At 41.7% G+C, this 26,103-nt stretch overlaps 1 protein-coding gene across 4 annotated transcripts in view; it reads right to left on the bottom strand.

Annotated features, from left to right (window-relative positions):
• RAPGEF5 (Rap guanine nucleotide exchange factor 5) overlaps positions 1 to 26,103 on the bottom strand; it is a 219,383-nt gene that overhangs the window by 172,379 nt on the left and 20,901 nt on the right. For all 4 annotated transcript variants that reach the window (XR_004486903.2, XM_033440477.2, XM_033440473.2 and 1 more), the window contains exons 2-4: positions 7,057 to 7,107; positions 5,394 to 5,500; positions 594 to 715 (exon numbers count right to left, since the gene is read on the bottom strand). Coding sequence is in view for 3 of the 4 variants with exons in the window: in XM_033440477.2 (XP_033296368.1) it covers positions 594 to 715; positions 5,394 to 5,500; positions 7,057 to 7,107 (280 nt within the window). In the remaining variant the exon portion in view is untranslated. The remainder of the gene's footprint in view (positions 1 to 593; positions 716 to 5,393; positions 5,501 to 7,056; positions 7,108 to 26,103) is intronic.

A 26,103-nucleotide genomic window follows, 5' to 3' on the forward strand; every position in this document is an offset into this window, starting at 1 on the left:
CATCTATAGAAGAAAAGGGCTTCCCAGTGACAAACCAGCACCTGAGTGATAGAGATAAAAAAAGAATCCAAACTGCTTGACTTCTAAGTCTTCCATTCCCTGGCTGAACAAAGAAAAGAGATATCCACCATCTATTTTAGCTTCTAGTTAACATCAATTTTCTGTTCTAACAGCTTATTTTCATAGATCATTTATGACTACTCACACAATTAAAATGGCATACACATGCTACTCATAAAGTCAGTTTCTGATGACTATTCTAAGTACAGCAAGACAACTCACACATTTAGAGCAACTAAAGATGTGACTAATTTTTTTAAAAAATTGTGTGCATCATTTTAAGTAGAGAAGAGAGGGCGTAAGGGAAAGACTCTTACAGGTAGTAGTTAATGAAACAAGTACCTAATTATTTTTACAAAAGGTGTGAGAAGTAACACAAGATGAACTGTCACATTCATTTATAAGAGAATGCAAATATACCAGCAAACACAATTTCCATCTAGGTTATAATATCATCTAGGAAATCAAACACATTTTGGTCAAGTAGCTTAACAACATAATGATTCTGTGCCTTCAAAACATGTAACACTAACCTGATGACATAATTCCCATATCCAGTAGGAGCTGCCAGACCCCTATGGCCATAGATCTGCATTGGACCAAAGGACAGTGTTCTAGAAGCCAGTCTACCAGTTCCGACCCAACGCAGCTTCTCCTGGACAAAAGCAAAGCCATTCCCAGTAAGACATGGTTGCCACCCATTTGCCAAAAAAAATGAAATTTAATACCGTCACTTTCATGTGCTTTTAAACAAGCAACTCAAGAATAAATGACATGGACCTCTTATCCATCTTTCAGTTTCAGTTCAAATATCGCTTGCCTTACAGAAGTTTACAATTATATCCTCTTATATTTCTTCTTCGCATCACCTAACATTTAGCAATTATACATCTTTCCAAATGAATAGTATCTCTTTTCCTCCCTTGAGAATAATTTTCAGGAGAACAGGGACTATGTGTACGTAACATTTAGCAATTATACATCTTTCCAAATGAATAATATCTCCCTTGAGAACAGTTTTCAGGAGAACACGGACTATGTGTATGTAACTTACGATTAATTGCCAACATCAGAACAGTCCAGGCCTGTGGTAAAGTCTCTGAATATATACATTAGAATAAATGAAGGGATAAATTTAGCAGCCCTTTACCTGAAGACAATGCTTCTGCCTTGGTAAGACAAGTACCTCGAGTTGGTGGTGATCAGCTTTGGTTCAAGCAATTACACATTTTTATCTCATCTCTTTGAGAACAAAATAAGTCCAGGGTTAGACAAGGCTATACCACAGTGAGTAGTATGAAGTTTTGTTTTCTGATCTTTAAACGGAGAGTAAATCTTAATATTTGTCTCAAAGAACAATACATTTGACTGTTAACCTTTTTAACATAATCTAAGCAATCTGCCAAGCAGCGTAGATCATAAACCCATAAACCTGGATGATGGATTCCACTAACCACATGCAAGAAATACTATCTGTAATCCTTAAAATACACAGCTGTGTTCAAAGAATGCCCCAATTTGGGCATCACAAGCGGTACTTTCACGCCTACTTTCCCATCTTTATCAGCTTCAGATGAAAAACCAAACGAAGAAAACTTTCTGAAGTAAGGTTTTTTAATTTGCAGAAATTTCATTGAAACCCACTCTTCCGTATGGAAAAAAAGGTCACCCAAAATTTTTTTAAAGAGGTGTATCATGTAAAAGGCTATCTTTCTCCTATATTTGGTATTTAAGGACCAAAAGATGCCAACATTTATTTGTATTCCTAAAACAGAAAAATATTGTCTATCTTTTGTGATTGGCATAGTTATAAATACCTAGAAATCACACAGTAACCAACAGTATGAAGAAATGCCATGAGATGCTACGTTTTCTTTAGTGACGGAAAAATAAGGTAGTAAACGCTTCTGCTGAGATATCTGAACAAATATTCTACTTTAGATAAAGTATCACTTTTTGGGAGTAAATATTTGTAAGATACTCTGAGGCCGTTAAGGCAATTCCAGATTGTACCAGCTCTACAATTCCAGTTGCAGGTTGGCATTAAGACATAAGATTAACAGTCAAATAAATGGATGTTTTTTGAAACAAAACAAGAAAACAGATTGCAACAAAACAGGCAATTAGACCAAACCGTCAAATTTAACTTCTACAGGACACCTTTCATATTAAAGGCTCAAAGTGTTAATTCCTCAACACCTCTGTCAATTAGCCCGCATCTTTGGGCTTGCAAAGCACTTTTATCATCTTATTCCTTATTCTCAGAACAATACAGGCAGCTCCTCAGCCTGCTCTGTGTCTGACACCACCTGGAACACGGCAGGATACAGCAAAACATTTACTAAACAAACTAAACTGTCAAATTGCAAATGGTGACTGGACAGATGCGTTGGCTTGTTTCTTCACAGCTGATGAGGAAGACGTGCCTCAGACCAGGGCTTCCCAAATTGGTGTTTAGTAGGAGTCAGTCCCCTGGGGCATCTTGTTGACGTGCAGACTCTGATGCAGTGTGGCTGGGTGCAGCCTCCGAGCCCTCACTTCTAACCGGCTGCCGGGTGATGCCGGTGACCCAGCCCCACCTTCTCATTGGGAAGGGCTCTGTCTTGGGGAGGTGCAGGGCTGAGTGGATATGCTAAAACACGGTCCCGCCGTGACTGCTGTCATGTGTAGTTATTACTGAATAATCAGGCTCCCGCGCTCGGAGCAAGCTACTGTTTCGGGGGCACATGATCTCTTTCTACCCCCATCCCCAATTTAACAAGTTATGTTTCGAATCGCTTTCAGCAATCCATCTGCACCAGGCAAAACATCACTGGGGTAAGGATGAACACTATCACTAACGCCACCAAAGCAAACAAAATGAGGTAAGCTGCCGCTGCCGTTAACTCACACCCCCTTGACTTGTGGACCAGATCAGCAACAATCCATTCTAAATGCCTAAACCTCCAGGACTGAGGGGAGAGCAGTGGAGAAATCAGAGATGCCTGGAAGGGAGGAATGTGAACACCCACGGCAGTTCTTACTCCCCGTGTATTTTCAGTCTTGTACTGAATCCAGCAACTGTTCCGAGTACATGCAGATCTAACTAGCGTTGCCGTACTTGACAGGAACATTGTGATATGGAGGTGACTGGCTCCAAGGCCAATGCGACTGCCATAACAAAACCTTAATTTTACTAATCTCTGAAGTTGAAAATTCGCTTTCTCTTGGCCTCCTTCTGTCTCCGGTTACATTTTTAGTAATTAATTCATAGTAGTGCAGAGAGAACCCTCATCTCAAATGTCAGTGGGGCAGTGGTATTTACACACTTACATGAAGCCTCAAAAAACTAGTATGATTTTTCCTATAGTACCAAATAAATGGAAAATATTTCAAAGTTGCGAAAGTAATTCTCATGGGGTACATGGAGAACGCTTTGCTCAATTTACTACCAGACGAATGAAAATGACCCAGGCTAGGCAATCATATTAGCACTTTGTCTCTAAACCCAGAGCATTCATCAGTCCTTAGATTATAAAAGAAAGGAGGTTCTGGCCTGATCACCTGGAATCTGAAATAGGACGACTCATGCTCTCTCCACATTCTACTCCCACTAAACCCTAGGCATGTTCTTACTTGGATGGATGGTTCTTTTCCGTGAACCTGATTAATGTACATCTCCCAATTCTTTTTCAATCTATATCCAATCAGAAACAAAACTGAGAACAAGGACACATCCTACATACAGCCTCATGTGGGAACTGAAATGAATCCTATGAGCCTGCTGACAACTAAACCCAAAGACTTACACAGGCAGACCTCATTTTTTTGCACTTTCATTTGCTGTACTTTACAGATATCATGTTTACAAATTCAAGGTTTGTGGCAACCCTGCATTTAGCAAGTCTATCGGTGCCAATTTTTCCAATGGCGTTCGTTCACTTTGTGTCTCTGTGTCTCATTTTTGGTACTTATCACAATATTTCAAACCCTCCACCAACAGAAAAGATGATGACCTGCTGAAGGCTCAGATAACGGTTAGCAAGTTTTAGGAATATTTTCAAAATTAAGGTATGTACATTGTTTTTAGATAATGCTATTGCACACTTAATAGACTAGAGTGTAAACATAACTGTTGTAGGCACTGAGAAACAAAATAACTCATGTGACTCACTTTATTGTGCTATTTGCTTTACTTCAGTGGTCTGGAACCAAACCTGCAGTAACTCTGAGGGATGCCCATACATGCAGTGTCAGTTTTAAAAAAAAAAGGGGAAAAAAATTAGACTTGTCTAAAGTTGATACCACCATCTATTTTTTAAAAAGGCGGGGGGAGCTCTACGTGAAGTAATCCAACAATCACCACAGCCTGTCTTCCAGCCTGTTGTGTCTGCTTGGCCTAGGCTCTAAACCAGTGGTTTTTCAGACCCTGGGCTGTGAATTCCTTATGGGAGGGTGGGGCAGTGACCTTTGAGCTTTCTCAAGAGGTTCACAATTCCATATACACAAAAGCATTGTTTGTCAACAGAATAAATCATATCTAACCTATGCCGAATGTGTCAAAACCTACGGAAATACTGTGATTAATTAACATGGGAGTTTAAAGTGTTAATTCATTATAGTTCTCTCGTCTCCACTACACAGTTGGTCAATGGTGCCAATATTACTGATTCTGCCAAATTTTTTTTTATCAGAAAGAAGTTGTTGGCATGAGATAGTTGCTGACAGGGAAGGGACACGAAGAAATTATCTAGGGTGTGAAAACTCCCTAAAGCTTGATGTGGATAGTAGTTACATAAGTGTATGTAATGATTAAAAATTCGTCAAGCTGTACCCTTAAGATTTGTGCATTTTACTGTATGTAAACTATGCCTCAGAAAAAAGGATGGGGGGTCGTCTTACTCAAATAGGTTGGGAACCACTATCCCCAAAAGCCAGCCCACGATGGAATTTTTCCCATCTGTGGCGAATGGAAAAAAAGAAAATGACTGTAATGAGTTTGTGATAAAGCTAACTTTAGTTAACTTAAAGAAATGTCTTTCTTCTGAGACCCTTTCCTACTTTTTTTGTTATCATTTATTCCGAGTACTCTCCCTATTCTTTATGGTATTGTAATCTTCCAGTTGTCATCTCCCTATCTTCAGACCAGGAGTCCAACTGTGAAACACTCGGCTAAGTTTAATTAAGAGAAAAGTCACCACACCACCAGTATCCCAAATAGACACTTCAAACAAACCGACCCTCCTTCTACTGATAATTGCCCATCTCTCTGTGATCAAGGTTATGTCTTTAACATGTTTTGGGGTTTTTTTCTCAAGGAGAATTTCTGACAAGGTGTTAGGAAACTGTGTTACCTGTAAAATCCCTTGAGGTTCACCCTGTCCTTTATCAGGTCAGCTGCCTGAACGATGATAATATTCCTCAGTGCTCTTCCTGCACAAGAAGAATTCTCTCCATAAATCTACACAGAAAAGACAAAGACTCACTGAGAATTCAGAACAATGATGTGACAATTTGTGAGCTGCCAATGACATACTATATAGAAAAAGTTATGGCCAAGTCCCTAAGCTTAAAACACTTAACTGCTTTAACTATATATAACTTCCTTTTACACAGAGTTTCCAGGGCAAAATACCTGTTTTTTTAGATACGATGTTTGTACCAATACAGCAAATTGAAGAATATTTATATATGAACTCTGCCATATTGATAAATGCATACTTGTAAATGTCTTGGAAGCGGGGAAAATAATTTTTTCCTATCTAGCAAGCATCTCTCACCATGACACAATTTAATAGCAGGCTTCTGTGTGCTTTGCTTTCAAGCTTCACTCAACTGCAGAGTTTACAGTTAATGCCAAGCATCCTGGTTTCATCTACTTCACAATTCCATCTAGCAGATAAAAATTTCATATAGCTTCTTTTTTTAATCTTCTGATTTGTCCATATGCATCTCTGATTCTTGGAGGATGAAGCAGGGTATTCCTCAGATCTGGAGAGGTCTATGTCCCACTTTATAAACTACCTCCTTTTTCTATAATTGGCAGCTTCGTCCACAGGGCAATGTTGCTTCACAAAGGAAGCTAAATGAAAATGAACCGTCTAAGTAAAGGCTCATGAAAGTGAAGATATATTGAGGGTGCATGCTAACATCTGTTTACTTGTTTCTTGCTGAACTCTTTTTGCACCTACAAAATATTTTATGTCTTCTCCCAAGGCAAACAAATTGATAATATATTGACTATAACTTGATCCGGAACACTTCAACCCTATCCTTACACTCCCTTAATTTTCCTGTAATCACCTCCTAAACACAACCTAAGAAGAAAATGTGAAGGACAGGTAATGATTTATTTTTAACACGTTAAATCTATTAAAAAAAAAAAAACAACTTAAGTCCGATAACAGAAAGTATCGCCATAAAAGACGTATGAGTCAGCTGACACTTGACTAGTCCTGACAATGTACCAGTATTCATTCACTCAGTCACTCAAAAAACACTAAGCAGCTATCGGGTCCCATTCCAGATGCTGGGGATGCAGTACTGAGCAAAGCCAAAACGGTCCCGCCCTCACAAAGCTCAGAGTCTCCTGTTATTCTAAAATATGCAACCCTGTCAGCTGATTTTTTTTTTTTTAACACAACGTAATGAAGGCATCCCCACCTTGTTTCAATGAGCATTCGGGGATATTCTACTATTAGATAACAATAAATATAAATAGGCCCCTTTTACACAAAGTTTTCAGAGTAAAATATCCAGTATTTTAAAAATACAGCATTTCTATCATACAGCAAATTGAAAATATTTATATTATATATGAACTCTGCCATGTTCATAATGCATTCATGCAGAGGACTTGGAAAATGGGAGAACATTTTTGTCCTATCCATGACTCAAGTATCAGAGCATTTCAAACACCTTCGGCCGTGCCACCCCAGGTGAAGGAGATGGCGTAATCAGGAGCAAAGGGACGAATCACTGTTTCAGAAAATGCCGTAAGAGAGATACGAATCATACCTGGGAAGGAGCAGGTTCAAGGTATGGGTTGGAAATTCTTCTTGATAGAGTCTATATGAAAAGAAAGAAAGGGGAAAATTAGAACCAAACAGAAGGCTTTGTACTATGAGGACACAATATATGCGACCGTGGCAGGCCCAGCAGTTGTCTAAGCCAAAAAAATGTCATGGGCCGTGGAGGATGAACATCTTTATTCTCACTCAGTGTAAATATCTGGTCAACATTCATCCCAATGGGACAGGATATTCCATGGGAACCGTTCCCAACCTACAGAGCACAACTTCAAAAAGTGCAACAGAAAAACAGGCATGTTTGAATATGTATCACTTTGTTCTCAGTGTGATTTTGATCCCATTTCTCCTTTCCCTTCTATTTCCACTCTCACCAACCCGAGCTCCAGCTCTCATCCCTGCACACCTGGACTGCTGTTTCGGCTTTTTAGTGGATTTCCCTGGGCTCCAGTCACGCCCCCTCAGGCCATCCTGCAAACCTCAACTGAACAGAAGTCCCTATATAGCCCCTCAACTGACAGTAGGTCCCTTCTTGCTTGTCAGTCCGAACCCCCAGCCTGCCCCTCTGGGCCCACCACAGCCTGCCTCCGACAGATTTCTATTCTTCTACCTCTGTGCATGGCTTCTTTGACTCAACATGAGATCTACTCATCAGAAGAAGCTGTGATTCATACCTGCCTCTGCTCACACCGTCCTCCACAACCGAAAGCCCTCCGTCTTCCCTGCTACACCCCTGAACCCCACTGAAGTCCGGGTCTGTGCAGTCACCTGTTGGGTGAAGCTCCGCCCACCCACCCCAGTCCACTGCAGTTTGTCCCTCTGGGAGCTCTTTGTTTTCTGACTATTTATATGGCGGCTCCTGGGTGCTCTGCAGTACTGGCTATCTCTCTACGTGTGCATTTGCCCCAACGAATCCATACGCTCCTTGAGGGAGTGCTGGTAGCTTAACCTGCTTTGCTTTCACAGCCTCTAGCACACAACCTCACACACACACAAAATGTTTATTTTTCTATTCATTTACTACAGATATTTATATCTCTGCATCAACTATTTGCTGAGTGATTTGAATTGTAGGAGCTTATTTTTCCTACCTAACAATCCAGTAAGCAGCACCGTCGCCCACATGTGTACAAGTGCAATAGAAAATTATTATCATTTCCCGTTGCGGTTTAGGAAAAGGAACAGAGAAATGAACATTTACTGAGCTTCCAACCTATGTTTAAAAGCTCTTTACCGCTATTCCAAAGCTTGCTGTCTTTTGAGATCCCATAGTTTTTAGTCCGCCGCGTCCACTTCTTAGAATCACTTACAAAACATACCCTGCCACTCACTGCCTTCCAGCATCTGAACCTTCTACCAAACTTTAAGCTAAGACAGAATTCTCACTCAGCCCCTTGCCCACTCCACACAGCTCCCATAGTACTTCTAATTAAACTGAAACAAATATACAGACTCTTTATCCAGGAATGCCAATTGGTACACGCTGCTAAAGATCTGCAATGGCTTCCAAGAAAAAAAGAGAAAGGTTTAAGACAGGCCATTTTTAATTGCTATGTGTTAAAATAAAACACCCACTCACCCCTTCTGGTCTAGTCTATACACATTCCCAACCGGCCCTTCCTAGGCCTTCTGTCTTCTGAGCCTAGGCATTGTATTCACTTACTCAAATACTGAACAGTTTAAAATTTGCATCTACACCAGATTTATAACTTGAAGATGAATCATCATGATAAGTGATTTTTTTTTCCCCTAAACAGCCTTTTAAAAGTCAATATGGCAGACCAGAATGACAATCTTTATTACTCATCTAATTGCCTAAATCAGCTCAGAAAAGCAACTACTTCACATAATCTAGTTAAAAAGAATGCTTCCAGGTAGAAACAAGCTCTAAAGAATTAGGCGGGGGCACTTCCACAAAAGAAAGCAGAAAGGCTTCCTTTCTCTCTGCCGCCAGCCCAAATCTGGCTGTCTCGACACTAGTGTTACACTCGCACAATTCCACTTCACAGAAACTTCCCCCGTGGATGGCTTGTTACAAAAGATTGGTAAGGTGAGTCAATAAAGCCATGGGGTCCTTCCATGCCGACTAGATAACAGTGTTAGATAAGCTCCTAGCCCACAGGGGATTGACCAGAGCAACCTAACAGGAACTGCCTTTTACAGGACACAATACCTGGATTTGTTGTCAGAAACTCCTGTGAAGCCCGCTCTTAACTGGCCCCGAGGGAGCTGTGCTTCCTGAACGCTCCAGGACAGCAGCTCTCAAACTCACCTGAGCCGGGGAAGCTCAGCGCTCTCTGTACCACTCCGGAAAGGACTGATCTGTTCAACTTAAAATAACTACCATAACTATACTTTTGTTTTGAGACCACTTTACGTTAGCTGTTGGTATTGACTAAAACTAGCAAGTGCCAAAGACTTAAAGAAAAAAGAACGTGGAGGAACTGACCATCCATTACCTCATTTTTCATAGACACTGTGAAAGGACTGTTACATAATTTTACTGGGGAAACACCATGGGCCAACTTACAGGAATCTGAGAATGACTGCTCGGAAGAACCTCACAGACTGCTCTCCCAACATTTCCCTGAAAGAGTAGCACAAGGACATCCTTGAAGATGCACCCCTCGCCATTCAATATTCTTTCCCTCATACTCAATTACTCAGCTGTTTTCATCCCATCTTGGACTCCCTCGGTTTTGTTTCTCCTCTCAGCATTTCAGGGCTTCATCTCATCACTCCCGTGGCAACTAACTTCCGTTCATTTCCCTTATGAAGCACCTATTGATCTCCTTGCCAGGCACAGTGGCAGCTCCAGAAACATACATCCTCTAACTTAGAAATCATTTATCAGAAGACACGGGATCTCAAGAACATTTTAAATAAATCAGGAAGAACATTTCTTCTTCCTAATTTCCTATCAATTTACTCTATAATCTTGGACGTCTGGTCCAATTGATGCAGGTGTCCTCTTTTAAATGGCTCTCACCATGATATCTCAAATATAAAGCCCAGATGAAATGATTCTTTTTCCCCCTTTGTTTCCAATTTCCTAGAATTACTTAAGCTAGATGCAATGATTCTTTCATGAAGGACTTATATGGACCATAGAGAGAAGACTAGTAACAATACAAATGAAATTAGATTTTAATTCAAATTTATTTCTTCTCCTCTCCAATTTAATGAACCATAGAAAATGATTCCCTAAATGATTCCGTGCAAACCTCATATTTTAAACATGTGTTAGAAAATTGCAACCCTTTAATAGTCACAAATGAACTTCCAGAAAAAATTCATAATAAATTTTATTTACTCAGAAGGATAACTCAGTAAACTCAGAAGGCTTTACTCAGAAAGATAACTGGTTAGCAATCATATATTACTTTCATTTTTTTTAAAGTTAGGTGTCCACTAAAGTTGGATGCTAATAGTCTCTGAGGCTGGGTCTGAGCCAAAAATGGAACTTATTTCAGAGTCATTGGAAATATCGTGCTAAACTATATGGTAGACTTAAGGCAAATTTTTAAATCAGCTTTTAAAGGACATGCCTTAATGCTCTCCTTGGATTGAATTAAAATACTTAGGCTACAAGGGGAGAGAGAAAGGAAAGGAAAAAGAATGAATCACTTCAGTCACCAGAGAAGTATGACCTGCTTTGTTAAAATAGGAACCAACAAGAACTACCAAATCTGTTGATAACTTGAGAATTCAGTTCACAACACAACTTGCTGTCACCTTCAGCCATTGTCCTTTACCCACTCTGGGTGACCAAGTAGAAATGAACATGTTAAAGTGGAATAAGTGTACTTAGATTTCTTATCATTCTAAGAAGCCATAAATCTCCATAAGTAACTAGAGGGCCCATGTGTTAAGAGACTATGCACTAAAACAATTAAGGCTGTGATCCAGTAGGCTGTGCAGTAGAGTTCTAAGGCCTGGGTTGGGGAGAGAGGTCCTTTTTAAGCCCCAGCATACCCTTGCATCTCAATCAAAAGTTAGTTGAGGGCTTCCCTGGTGGCGCAGTGGTTGAGAGTCCGCCTGCCGATGCGGGGTACGTGGGTTCGTCGGTCTGGGAAGATCCCACATGCCGCGGAGCAGCTAGAGGCCCGTGAGCCATGGCCGCTGAGCCTGCGCGTCTGGAGCCTGTGCTCCACAACGGGAGAGGCCACAGCAGTGAGAGGCCCGCGTACCACAAAAAAAAAAAAAAAAAAAAGTTAGTTGATCCAGGTGAAAAGGACAGAATCCCACTCAGCCAGGAAGTTGGCTTGAGAAGGACACGGTCATCACAAGTTCGGCATAATGCAAACTGGAGACATGAGTCAAGTGCTGATGTGGAAGCACAGGGCCAGGCACCACAACTCTTTCTGCATCAGGCCCAACCATTCCTTGAGGCTCCAAGGGATGTGCTCCCAAAGTCAGTCACAGCCACAAAGGCCACTGTAACAATATCTTCTCAACACAGCCTGGCCAAACCGAAGTCAATGATATTCTCAAAATTAGAGTTTTCCACTGCCCTGTGATGTGTTAAAAAACAGAATGAAAGGGAAGGCGGCAGAAATGCTTACTGAGCACCTCCTTTGTCTTAAGCACTTTCCCACATTAGGAGGTGCACCCACCTATTCATACATCTACAGACAAGAGCCCTGAGGTTCAGAGAAATTAAGGAATTTACTTAAGGCCCCAGAGCTGGGAAGTTACCCAGCCAGGGCTGGAAGAATATTGTGATCGATTCCGAAGTCACCACTCTACCGTAACATGCTGCATGTTACTAAGTAATAAATCAGTTTCTGCTGTGTGCTAGAGATTGTACTGAATATTTTACATGCAATATATTGCTTAATTTTTGAAAAACTATGAGGTTTTAATCCCATTTTACAGATGACAAAACTAGACTTAAAGAGGTTAAGAAATTCACCTGAGTTTGCAGCCCAAGCCTGTCTTTAGTTACTTCCGCATACATTTATCTTATAACATGGAATGAACTAATTTAAGAATCACATGACAAACAAGTGCCGATAACTGCATAAAGATGTCACAGATAGCTGTCTCTGCTAGATCCAGAAGTTCGCAACCCTGGAGGTAAATTAGAACCATCTGGGAAACTGAAGAAATAATCAAACAGGAGCTCAGGTCCACAGAATTAGAACCTATAGGAGAGGGACCTGCGTGGGTTTTTTCCAAGCCCTTCAATGTAGTTTTAACGTGCACCCCGGTCTGAGAAAAACTATAAAAACCAGTGGTGGGAATTGGCAATTTGAACCTCTCATCATCCGCCTGCTGCTCTGAAGCCTGACGCACTCAAGTGATCCGAACACAGCAGAGGTGCAAGCCATCCGAACAGCCCTGGGCTCTGAGTCTGAGCTTCTAAGTCTGGCTTGTGTAGAACAAAGAGCCAGTGTCTCAGGAAATCCCACCTCGCACCTGTTCTTTGGTGTGTGTTTTCTATCCACCCCATCCCAGACGCAGCCCTAAACCAAGGAACCTCACGTCCCCAGAGCGGCATCGTACCTACATACCTTCTGAAAGGACATCCCCTTTTAACGACATCCATAGCATTAGACTTAATTTTTACTTCCCACTGCTAAAGGACTCTCTTCTAGTATAAACATGTTTGCCCCACTTAAAAGCTAAAGGAGAAAATTAAAGTGGGGCTTAGGAATACTTATAAATGTTTCACAATCTTGCCTGCCTAGGGAGACAGATCGGCAACAACCAGCAGCTTCTGGGAAAATATATACAATAGGTACCACAGAAACAAACCCCAAAGTGTCATCAACGTGATTCTATTCATTCCTTGGGCAAGTGTCTTTCTTCTCTGCGTTTATAAACAAGAGAATGATTTTGCCTAGCCGGGTGGGCTTCCTTGGTTAATGCAATCACAGAAAAACCTTTACAATTTAGGCATCAAGTGACTGAAGATTTGGGGTCAACAGTTAAATTGTCAGCTTACTTATCTCCACGTGTCACTGAATCCCCTACTTGCGGTAAAATCAACCTGCCTGGTCACACCTGGACTCCAGCATGAACCCTTTCCACAGCAGCCCACGTGAAGAAGCTCCCACTGGCCAAATCTGGGACGATTTGAGCAGCAAAACAATGAAAGTATTGCATTAAACCAGTAGGATAAATACCCATGAGTCCATACTGATATAAATCATTGAATTAAAAAAATGGGGTGGGGGAGGGGTGGGGAGACAGCTCTTCCTTATAGAGTTCTTTCAATTACTAAATGCAACGAAAGGAGGCAAAGAGAATATCACCATTAGGCAAAGAACACAGTACTAAATGTTACAGGCAAGAATCATCGATGGATGCCAAAATTAGTGAACAAAAGTATGGCGAGATACAGGATATCTGCATAGTGTCAAAGTGTCTCCTCACAAGCTATTAAGGAATACTGAGGAAAAAATAGTAACCTTTCAGTGGAGCTTCACAGACACCTCCTTAACTAAGTGATAAAACTTATCACCAACCATGAGACTTGACAACACTTGCCTGCTGATACGATACCCTGAGAAAGGCACTTTTAGGGTATTTTTGTCAAAATGCATACCTGAATTTAATGAGACACATCAGACAACTCCAAGTTGAGGGACATTCTTCAACATAGCTAGCTCGTGCTCTGCAAAAACTGTCAGAGTCATGAAAGAGTAAGAAAAACTGAGGGTCCCCAGATTGGAGGAGAACAAAGGAAACTGACAAGGAAAGGCAATGTGACCCTGAGTGTGATCCTGGACTAAGATAAAGACCTTAGTAGGACAGCTGGCAGAACGTGAACGAGGTCTGTATTTTAGTTACTTGAGTGTCAATGTTACTTGAGCGTCAATGCTGGTACTGTGTATCAAGTGTACTGTGGTTATATAAAATGTTAACATTTGGGGAAGCTGGGAGATGGTTATAAGGCAAAGTCTCTGTATTATTTGTACGTTTAAGTCTGAAATTATTTCAAAACGTAAAGTTCAAAAAAATAAAAGCCTCCTGGCTTCCCTGGTGGCGCAGTGGTTGGGAGTCCGCCTGCCGATGCAGGGGACGCGGGTTCATGCCCCGGTCTGGGAAGATCCCACGTGCTGCGGAGCGGCTGGGCCCGTGAGCCATGGCCGCTGGGCCTGCGCGTCCGGAGCCTGTGCTCCGCAGCGGGAGAGCCCACAGCAGTGAGAGGCCCACGTACCGCAAAAAAATAAATAAATAAAAATAAAAGCCTCCTTCCTCCCTACAAATAAATCCTCAAAAAAAATTCAAAATACAGCATGTGTTTCTTTACTAAAAGCTGCTCTCACTGTAACATTATCATCCTGGCTACCCAACAGAATGACCCTCCTTGCCTCCTTGACCACTCTGGCCTCTAGCACCTTCACACAAATCAGATTAACCTCCCCTAAAACCTCTCCTTACATACCATCTTGTTATTAAAAAATATAATTTATTTAAAAACAAACAGTTTATGCTCCCTACGTGCTCACAGACAATATCCCAAGACTTTACCCAAGTGGCCAGTCCCCTCAATGTCTACATAATCCAGGCTGCACATCTCTCCTGCAAACTTCCCGCTCTAGCCAGGCGGCTGGTCTGATTTTTACTCTGCAAACCGTGTGCGTTCTCACCTCTGTGTGCAAGCCCTTGCCATGACCTCTGCTCCCTGTATTTCTTTACATTTCCACATCCTGCCCTTCCTTCCATCCACACAAATGCTACATGAAGCCTACCCAAGCCTTGAGCCTCCCGTGACCAATCTCTTCCCCTAAACACTCCATACTTGTCAGTATTTGCCACTAATATGCCTCCCGGCTCCATCTGCATGTGTAGATCATCTCTCCTCAACCAGCCTCGTAAACCCCCAGAGGGACTTCAACCTTCTGTCAATCTAGGACCTTCTACAGTATACAGCAGGGGCTGAACTGCCAATGGCAACTTCTTCCCATTGCCACACCGCCTGGTGACCCAGACTCTCAGGCCAAGTAGTAAGGTATGATACCACCCCCTCAAAACCTATGAAACCCGTCAACACCTCTGCCACCCTTCCCCCCTTGTTTTCTCTAGTGTCTCAACTCTGTCTTAAGTGGTCACATATGAAGCAAGAGTATATTTTTATACACTGAATAATTTATGTGCTTGTTTTAGAACTTAAAGATCCATTTGAATACCAATTATTTCTTTGTAGTGGAAAACATTTCAATAAGTCACTTTGTGTGGGGTCTTCAAGAGGAAAGAATGTTCTCTTTTCCTTTCCTATATTAACGCCAAGTCAGAAATGAGCAAAAGAAATACAGGAATAGGTATCTTGCTTCCCTTCATCGGCTCTGGAAATAAATTAGTCTCTTAGATGTTTCTTGTCAATTTGTACATAAACTGTTTAACCCTGCAAAACAATAAAGGTGATAACATACAGTCTTCTGGCAGATGGAAGACTTACAAACTAGTTCTGGTTTTTATTTCTCAATTACTCAACTAAGCCATACACAGAACCTCAGAAATAATAGCACCAAACAGGACATCCTGAGGTCTCCTGGCGCATTCCACGGCCTTCATCTAAGCGACGTGAAACAGGTGGGGACCTGGATTAGGGGGCCACAGGCTAAACTCAGCTGCCACACTGCGTTCATGGTGTTACTGGAACACAGTTAAGCTGCTCTGTTTACATATGGCCTCTGACCGTTTTCCTGACAAAAAGATTCACTCTCTGACCTTTTACAGAAAAACTGTACCAATCCTGGTCTAGATTATCAAATTTTACAGTGCAGGAGGAGCTCTGTGATCTCCCTAGCAATAAATCCCTGTGAATAACCAGTAAGAATTTTTTTCATTTTGAACCAAATGATCTCTCGCTGCCATTTAAGATTATTTCCTCCAAAACTATTTAAGGTACATTTCCACCTTCACTGACATGTTACATAAAAGCAAGAAATAGGTCAAAACAATTATTGGCTCCCAAGATTAAAACAAACACGAACTTCCCTGGTGGCCCAGTGGTTCAGACTCTATGCTTCCACTACATGGGGTGTGGGTTCAATCCCTGGTCAGGGAACTGAGATCCCGCATGCCACACAGTGCCGTCCAAAAAAAAAAAAAAAAAAAAAACATGTTGGTGAAAATAAACAAGGAGCAATTAGTTTCACGAACTCCTTTTAAATTAGGAATTTCCAATCTATACCGTAATGCAGACTAGCAAATCCAGGAACACATGTTGTTTCAAACATCTGAATCTTGCACATAATATTCCCTGAGCCTGGAATGCCTTTCTCCTCATACATTTAAGAAGTAAGTTTCCGTACAGTTTATGTCAAAATGTATTCATATGCTCAAATCCCCACTCCCTGCCCCGTCAGAATTTCTCTCTTAGTTACTTCAAAGTACTTCAGATTCCAGTTACATATTTATATTAGGTTTTCCTAATTCATTATAAGAATCTTAAAGATAGGATCTATATTCCACTCATATTTATAAATGTCCACGGTGTGTAAGATGATTCATTGCATACAATTAATTCTCATTAAATGTTTGCAAAGGAAAAAAAAATCCAGCTCTTAATACCTTAACTCCTTTTACCTTTTGGAGTTTACAGCTCCTTCCTCTGTGCGTTGCACCTTATTCTCCTGGGAGGCAGCCTTGTCTGGTGGTTAGGAGCAGAGCTCTAAATGTGCCTTGCTTAGATTCGAAACCTCTCTGTACCACTTAAAAGTCAGGCATCTGTAGACAAATTAACTTCTTTGTACCTCTGTTTCCATCTCTTTAAATGGGAGAAATGAAATCTGCTCATAAGGTTCTTGTCAGGGTTACATGTCTTAAAATAGTGGTTCTCAAATCGCTTGCATCAGAATCACCTGGAGGGCTTATTAAACCAGATTGCTGGGCCCCATCCGAGAGGTTTTGCATGCCTTAGGTCTGGGGCGAGGCTGTGAATCTGTTTCTAATAGGTTCCCAGAAGATGCTGATGCTCATGGACTACACTTTGAGAACCACTGACATAAAATATTAAAGGGCTTACAAAGGTGCTCACTGTATCATACGTGCTCAGTAGGCGTTCGCTCCTTTTTTTTTCTTTTTACAGCCGAGCTGCATGGCATGCGAGATGTTAGTTCCCCGACCAGGGATCGAACCCGTGCCCCCTGCAGTGGAAGCACAGAGTCTTAACCACGGGGTTGCCAGGGAAGTCCCAGAAAGCATTCGCTGTTGTTTTGGGGCACTCAGCAAACTTGACTGTTATTACGTACATGAATGTGGGTCTCCCTTCCTACACTGTAAGCTGCTCCGGGGACAGGGGTGTATCTTTTTCATCCACATCCCTAGGACATGGCAGAGTACCTGTGACAAAGCAAGGCTGGAGCAGCTCTGACAGAATTCTCTGCCTCTCACCCAAGGCTCCTCCTGGTCAGAAGAGAAAGAAAATTCTTCTATGGGGCACATGCCCAGGATTTTCACAGCAAGCACCTTTTGGACATTGGCTATTTCACTCATCCACGTGACCCATGGGGGTGAGGTCCTGTTTCCCATACTCAGGAGTCTGGAGGAGCTACCTCAGAACCAATCAGTTTTTATCAGGTTCTTGGGACCATGGTCCCTTCCCAAACGGGTGCAGAATTTCCACAGGCTTCTGTCAATGAGAACAACCCGCCACCACCACTGTTCACCTACGAATTGACTGTACCTAGAGTTTTAAAGAAACGTCTGATCTGGACACTGCCAAGCAGAAATCCTGTAATTCACTTTCAACTTACCCTGTCTCCTGGTTACTACTACTTATTTCCCTTAGCATTCCCAAACCTTTCAGTTAAGAATTCATTTTAGAACTTGACAGGATCGATATTAACCATGGCAGTTTACAATTTCACATACACAACTTATAAAATTCATGACACGTGCAATGATACCAGGGTGATGACACAGATCCTCAATTGGCAATTTGGCAAACAATCCTAACAGCGGTGCTGCGATCCCACGTGTGGACTTGCAGCATCACAAAAGGTCATTTTTCTAACTCCCCAGAAGTCATTTAAAGGAGCCGGCACTCCACTGCTGCCTATGTCGTGCAATCCCCGTTTGAAACGTCATCCTCTTTTTGGAGGTAAGAAGAGAGGCATCGCATCCTGCCACTTGCCGCCAAGAAGCAGGCCTATGCTTTCCTCCTCTGCTGGCTCTGATCACACACAAAACCGCGAGCTCTGTCGGCCTTCACTTACTTCCCAAGCCCTCAGTGAGCTGGCCCTGGAGTCCTACAGGCTCGTGAGACTTTCTTTATCCTGGGTCACACGTCCTCCTTCCTCTCGTGAACTTTTCTTTTTTTTTTTTGCGCCACCAGGGAAGCCCTCGTGAGCTTTTCTTTAAGCCTGAAAATTCACTTTAGAAACGCACCAGCCTCCACTTCCTTGTACTCTAACAGCCATACGATGGAACCACAACTTCATTCACATCTTGTACGTATTTCCTTTAGTATTTCCAGCAACCACACCCCAACTATCACTTCTCTTCGTTTGCTGACATCAGATGCCACCACGGGCCAGGTTCAGCCCAGGGTCACTTTCTCCCCAGGCTCCCTCTCTGTAACGGGTAATGAGCCTTGTGCTGCGTTGGTGCTGACAAGTTCCTTGCCCTGACTGTACGCTAACTCTTTCTGTTCCTTGACACTGATTTAGATCTCCTTCTCCCTCCACTGAATCCCCTTCGTTCTGTCTTCCTGCCAAATTATTTCTTCCCATCTGTCTAGACACCCTTTTTCTTCTCTAACAAGTCATCATAGAGTCTTTCCTCAAACGGTGGTCTCCTCCCCGACAACTTTCTACTCCAGCACAAAGGTCGCGACAGTCCCAGCAAAGAGAAACGGTGATCCCTTCGGCCAGAACGAGATCTAGAGCACATACCCCGCAGGTCACCCAGCGGTGTTCAGAAGTCCCGGAGATCAGGGGATCTCTAGTTCTCTGGTTTCACTCTGGAAATCCTCCTCTCATCATAAGAGGCATCAGCAACTTCCAATCAGCTCTCGCAGCTCATGAGGGAGCCTTCTGGAACGCTACTAAAACCACCTGGCAAGTATTAAGCTTCCTCGGGCCCCATCTCAGCGGCTAGTAATCAACAGTTAACTACCTCCTTTCTCCACGTGCGGTCTGTGTGGCAGCAGCAGCATCACCTGAGCATTTCCGGGAAATGCAGACTCTCAGGCGCCACCTTAGACGCACTCAATCAGGAAGGAAGGGAAGCTTAACAAGATCCCCAGGTGAATCACACCACAGTAAAGTTTGAAAAGCATTCATCCATACTACCTAGATACGAAATCCCGCTTCTGCTACAAATGTTTTTACATCAAGATATCAAAAGAGGTCCTCCTAGAAAAGGATTATATGAGGCAAAATGAGTTTTGAGGATGTTGCTTACTTTATCCTCCCTCATTAAAGCTGAAAAATGCCCCTAAGTCAATTAAAGATGTTAAAGAATTCCTGCAGTAAATAAACCTGTTTAATCCAACATTTCTTGAACACATCAGCCAAGGAATTTTAATTTATCTATTTTTATAAATATCTGCTACCATCTCAAAGCACATTTATTGGTATTAACAGAAAAGAGTTCATTGAAAAGCCTGTCTCAGAAGTCTAAGCACCTCCATTCGACAATTACAAAGCACCACACTGACTTCTCCAAAGCTCTCCTGCTGGCCTGTTTACCAACGACTCTATCGATGAAGTTGAGATGTGATGTTACCGCCTACCTTCTTGCTTGGGGAGGTCAAGCAGAGAGCAGCCTTGGTCCCAAAGGCGGGACATTATAAAGCCAAGACGAACCAGGGAAAGAGGCCAAACACCAGAGCTACTTAGCCCTCTGATTAAAGCAGCCTGTACTGTCATCCCGAACTTTCTAGGAGGAAGTCATTCAGACGCCGATTTACATGCGTCTGCTGTATAAGATCCAAAAGCAACTCCAAGTTTTTTGTGTTCACCCCTCCTCCTGAAGCATAATTACTTTAAGAGGTACTTCATAAGGAGTTCCATTTTTAGAACTTCCCCAATTTTTAGTTTTAATCAAATTTTTTTAAACTTCATTTTAAACACCTACAACTGCACTCTTTCTCCTTATCTGCATGAAACTAGGTAACAAACTTAATATCTTCTCTAACTTGACTCAGCTGAGCTAGAGTCAATCACAACCCTAATGTTTTAAGAAGCCCCATTCAAAGTATGTTAACATTGATCATCTGCTTTTAGACGAGAGACCCAAGGTTAATAAAGTGCCCTACATTCCAAAAGTAGGTGACTGCGGAATTAACTGACACAACCTACATGAATGACAGAGGAGGAGACACTTTGTTAGGGTATGTTTTTTACCACCAGAAAGGGTTTTACAGTCCTTGGTTTTCTAAAAACACTACTGCTGTGACTCTGCCACCCGCACTCCCCTCCTCCCCCCTCCTCCGAGCGAGTCCAGGCACCTGATGACATGTTATGCAGCCACTACAAATATTTCAAAGAACTTGTAATATATGTAAGTATCTTGGTAAAAAGTCAAAAAATAATAATAAAAAATAGTAAGTAAAACTGAAGAGACAGTGTAAGGTCAAGGACGCTTAAAAAACAAATAGAGAAGAATATACCAAAATGCTAATAGTAATGGTTTTTGTGTGATTGGCTACTGGTAGATTTGTTTGTTTCTATCTTTTCAAACTTCCAATTTTTCTCCATTACATATATTCCTTTCATAACCAGAAACAAAAGATAAAACCCCCATTTATACCACATCCTCCACCTACAACCCTCTAACGGAAAGGCAAGGTTACACTGATGCAAATGGTGACTCTATGCATACAGGATTAAGAACATGTCTACAGTCAGAAAGAAATCCAAACTTACATTAGCTCTAATATATTTATGGGTTTGGGAGGGGGAGATAAACCTCTAGGTAAAGAGCCAAGAAGATACAACAGGTTATAAAGAGATTGTTAGGAAAGATGTTTTCACTCGTTCCCCCTTTCTTCTCCACGGAGTCCATTTCGCACCCTCCCTGCCTGCCCTAAAGAGACACGGGCCTGGACAAGATCCATGGAGAGATAAAGGGTGACAGAAGACAATGAAAAGAGGGGAAACTGAAAACATACAGCAAGAAGAGATGGGGCAGCCCTTCCATTTTTAAATGACCCTTGGTGGGTAAAGGATATAGACTGGGTTCTGCCCAAAGTTCCTATTCTAATAACATCAGTGCTCAGTCAGTGTCTGTTTTGTGGCCAATTTGCTGAAGTATTAGGATCACTTTCTCATGCCATTAACCTCTGAATACTCAGAGCTAACAACATCTAAAGAAAACAATTCAGGAAGTAAATACCCCAAAGTCAAATACCAATAGTTTGGGCGTTCCCAATGTTTGAATTTAATTGTCTGTACACAGCCCGGTTAGATACCAGCTTCCAGGGGAAGAATGTAGATACACAATGGATTATGATGTGACAGCTACACTTAACACATGATATGAAGCCACGTGGTCAATGTAGTTTCTAGTAAATTCTAACTCCCTCCTCTGTCCCAGAGAACAGGTACTGAATTCACTACCCTCAGATATGCAAACTGCACATCAATTTTTTAATGAATTGTGATCCTTGTGTTTAGGACACTGGCTTCATCAGAGCCACCAGCAAGAATGTAAGTTTTGGGGCTTCCCTGGTGGCGCAGTGGTTGAGAGTCCACCTGCCGATGCAGGGGACACGGGTTCGTGCCCCGGTCCGGGAAGATCCCACATGCCGCAGAGCGGCTGAGCCCATGAGCCATGGCCGCTGAGCCTGCGCGTCCGGAGCCTGTGCTCTGCAACGGGAGAGGCCACAACAGTGAGAGGCCCGCGTACCACAAAACAAAACAAAACCAAAAAATGTAAGTTTTGGTCCAGGCCTCTTGGGCTTCATTGTCCATCACATCCCCTTCTGAGTCCTGAGCGACAACTCTCCAGTTCAATACAGAAAAAAATGTCAGTACTCAGACTTCAACATGCAGATTGGGACGAAATCCTCAAACTGTAAGAGAAAAAGCAGTTCTAAAAAGCCTTTAAGTACATAAACAATTAACAACTTTTCCACACAGACCTTTCACTGAAGGTAAGAGTAAATCACCAAGAGAGTTGTTTTTTTTTAAACATCTTTATTGAAGTGTAATTGCTTTACAGTGTTGTGTTAGTTTCTGCTGTATAACAAAGTGAATCAGCTATATGCATATGTATATCCCCCATATCCCCTCCCTCTTGTGTCTCCCTCCCACCCTCCTTATCCCACCCCTCTATGTGGTCACAAAGCACGCAGATGATTTCCCTGTGCCATGCAGCTGCTTCCCACTAGCTATCTATTTTACATTTGGTAGTGTATGTATGTCCATGTCACTCTCTCACTTCGTCCCAGCTTACGCTTCTCCCTCCCCTTGTCAAGTCCATTAAGAGAGTTGCTTTTAAAGCAGTTACTAAGCTAGAATGAAAACTATTTTAAAACTCATTTATGGATCGCATATAAAACTGAATTAGACCAAAATTTTTGCAAAAGAATGCAAGATTGAAACCTTTTCATATTTCCTAAGTTATACCCCTCTCCAGGGTATGAGTCCTGCAGATGCAAGTATTTCTACACCATTTTGAGTCTGCAATTATGCGTGTCCCTTGAAATAAAATGCCAAGACTCCTTCAAAAATAGTTATAAGAGAAACTGAGTTGACCAAGAACTTTCAAGAAAGGAATATGTTCACAGAGGGGACAGCAGTGAGCGAGTAACCAAGGATTTCCTTCTATTTCTATGACATATTTTAGAAGCGTGAATTAGAAGACACTGCTTGAGTTAATGGAAAAACTTAGAATACTAAAATATTGTTAAAATCCTAGAGTAAAAGCATACCTATAATAAAGCTTTTATACCGTCTGGCTTTAAACCCACATATGATTCTGGAGATTGGATGCATAGCAATGTGAGTGCGCTTAACACTATTGAATGAATACTTAAAAATGGTTACGATGGTAAATTTCATGTTACATGTATTTTACCACAATAATTTTTTCTTTGTTTCTTTTTTTTTTTTTGCGGTACGCGGGCCTCTCACTGTTGTGGCCTCTCCCGTTGTGGAGCACAGGCTCCAGATGCGTAAGCCCAGCGGCCATAGCTCACGGGCCCAGCCGCTCTGCAGCATGTGGGATCTTCCCAGACCAGGGCACGAACCCGTGTCCCCTGCATCGGCAGGCAGACTCTCAACCACTGCGCCACCAGGGAAGCCCCACCACAATAATTTTTTTTAATTTTACACCATATTTGATAGGTTTTGAAATTCCAAATTTACTTAAAAATGATAATCTCAAAAACTAAGTAAATAAACACCTAACTAAAGCCATACTATGCAGTCAAAGGCTCTTCTGGGCTCTAACTTTGCCTGTGAATTGCCTGAGCCTCCAGGCCATGGGGTGATTCAATGCCTTGTCAAACCTACTTCTTAATTTCAATGAGGTTTTAAATAGCAACGCTAGAAATGTAATCAGGAGCAAAGGAAGCTCCAGGAGTTAATTACCACAATTGTGTACCTGTGTTTTCTCCTTATAAATATATTTAAATGCATCACAAGAGTCATCAGAGTCACCCAGTATAAATAAAGCCTTCAATAGGAAGGTGAAGACGAGTCCGGTTCCACCTGCAGAGAACAGAACTGGGCTTTCTCCACTCTCACCCACATTTCTGTAGTCAAGATTCAATGCTAACAGAAGGTTTTCAAAAGTCGATCCCTATTTCTTATTGCTGACTACATCTGACACACAGAGGGGAACTTCATTTTGAAAGTTTTCCATTTAAAAATTCATTCCATAACTCATGGCAGGCTATTCCTTTCACATAACTCTCACTTAAGTCCTGTGTGTCTCAAGTTGAACAACAAACACCTCGCCACAATCATGGTCCTGTTACTCACCGGGTAATGCATTCAATTTTAAACCACCTATCTGGCTCTCTCCGACTCATCTATGCCTGAGGGAGGAACCCACCGCTAGGTGAGCAGAGACACAGCTGCAATAAGCTATGGCTGTTTTTTTTTAATCATTGCTTTTTAAACTTTTTTGACTACAACCCACAGTAAGAAGTACATTTTATGTGGTGACCCAGGTCACCCAAACGTATGCATGTATATAATTGAAACAAAATGCTTTTAATCATCCCGTTATACAGCCTGCCAAATGAAATAAAACCTGGGCCCACTGTTATTTTATATATATTCATATTAAATGCTAACATTTCATTATAATGATTCTACAGTTCTCATGTTAAAGAGTCAGTGAAAAAAAGGAACGAAACTGGGTCATTTGTAGTGAGGTGGATGGACCTAGAGACTGTCATACAGAGTGAAGTAAGTCGGAAAAAGAAAAATATCGTATATTAACGCATATATGTGGAATCTAGAAAACTGGTACAGATGAACCGGTTTGCAAGGCAGAAATAGAGACACAGATGTAGAGAACAAATCTATGGACACCAAGGGGGAAGAGCGGGGGAGGGGATGGTGGGAGACTGGGATTGACATGTATGCACTAATATGTATAAAACAGATAATAAGAACCTGGTGTATAAAAAATTAATTAAATTAATTTTTTAAAAGTCAATAAAAAAAATTTTAAGCTACTTGAATCTTTAAATTATTCAATAGATATTTAAATATTCATATTTACATATTCAAAAACAGGCTGAACTGCAGGACCATACACCAAGATATTATATGTGTTTGTGCAGAGAGAGAGACAGAGTAACCAACTAAACCTGGGACCCAAAACAGCAGATTCAACACATGGGCTACACCTAGTCATTGATTTTTTTTCTTAGGTAAAGCTTCTCTATAAATGGACTGTGCCCTGGTTTGTCAGAATAACCAACACTCTTAATAATCTTACTTAAGAAAAAGACTATTTCAATAAAAGAATGGACAGATGTAATTGTCTTTGAACCGAATTGAAGAGGGAAAAGAATACATATTACAAAAATCTCCTTGGACTTCCCTGATGGCGCAGTGGTTAAGAATCCGCCTGCCAAGGCAGGGGACACAGGTTTGATCCCTGGTCCGGGAAGATCCCACATGCCGCAGAGCAATTAAGCCCGTGAGCCACAACTACTGAGCCTGCGCTCTAGAGCCTGCAAGCCACAACTACTGAGCCCGCGAGCCACAACTACTGAAGCCCGTGTGCCACAACTACTGAAGCCTGTGCACCTACAGCCCGTGCTCCCCAACAAAGAGAAGCCACCGCAATGAGAAGCCCACGCACCGCATCGAAGCGTAGCCCCCACTCACCACAGCTAGAGAAAGCCCGCACGCAGCAACGAAGACCCAATGCGGCCTAAAGTAAATTAAAAAAAAAAATTTTCCTGTTCTCTTTAAAATATTAATTATTAATATTAACAATAATTAAATGACAGTAATAAGCAATAATGTTAATTATTAAATATTAATATGTTTAAATATTAATGCTACATTTTAAAAAGAGGGGGGCTCCTAAAACCCTTCACAGAGGTAGGATGATTTATCATCTATGAGAATTTCCATTCTGGCTGTTTCTCCTTGAACAAAACAACAGGAGGAAAGAGTAAGGGGGATGTTAGTAATGATCATGAAAACATAGTAGCAAAAAAAAAAAAAAGAAGAAGACACTAAGTGGCAGAAAAAAATTGATACGCCATCGCTCAGGGTGACAGAGTAAAACTAAAGCCCCAGTTGTAGAGACTGTGATCTTTATGTGCTTCTGTTGCTAATAAAGTTCCAGAATCGATGTGTCTGAGGGAACCAGGAAGAACTGAAACAAAGCCCTTGAACAAAGGTTGGCAATTCATGATAAGCAAAAGCTAGTTCCGGCAAAGAAGAGGTTGTGGGCGTGGAAGCAGCCTGCAGCCCAGAGAGCGACCTGGCATTATATTTAGCAGCTAAAAGCCAAAATATATGTATATATATGCACAACCTCAGCTAGAAATGCATACTCACCAAACACTGAGACACTGCTTATTATTTGCCAGTCCCTGTTTTAAGCACTTCTTACAAATATGAATGCATTTCTATCCCGGAAGGCACAGAATGGT

The sequence above is a fragment of the Orcinus orca genome, chromosome 9, assembly GCF_937001465.1.
Source record: "Orcinus orca chromosome 9, mOrcOrc1.1, whole genome shotgun sequence".
In the NCBI taxonomy this organism is placed as follows: domain Eukaryota; kingdom Metazoa; phylum Chordata; class Mammalia; order Artiodactyla; family Delphinidae; genus Orcinus; species Orcinus orca.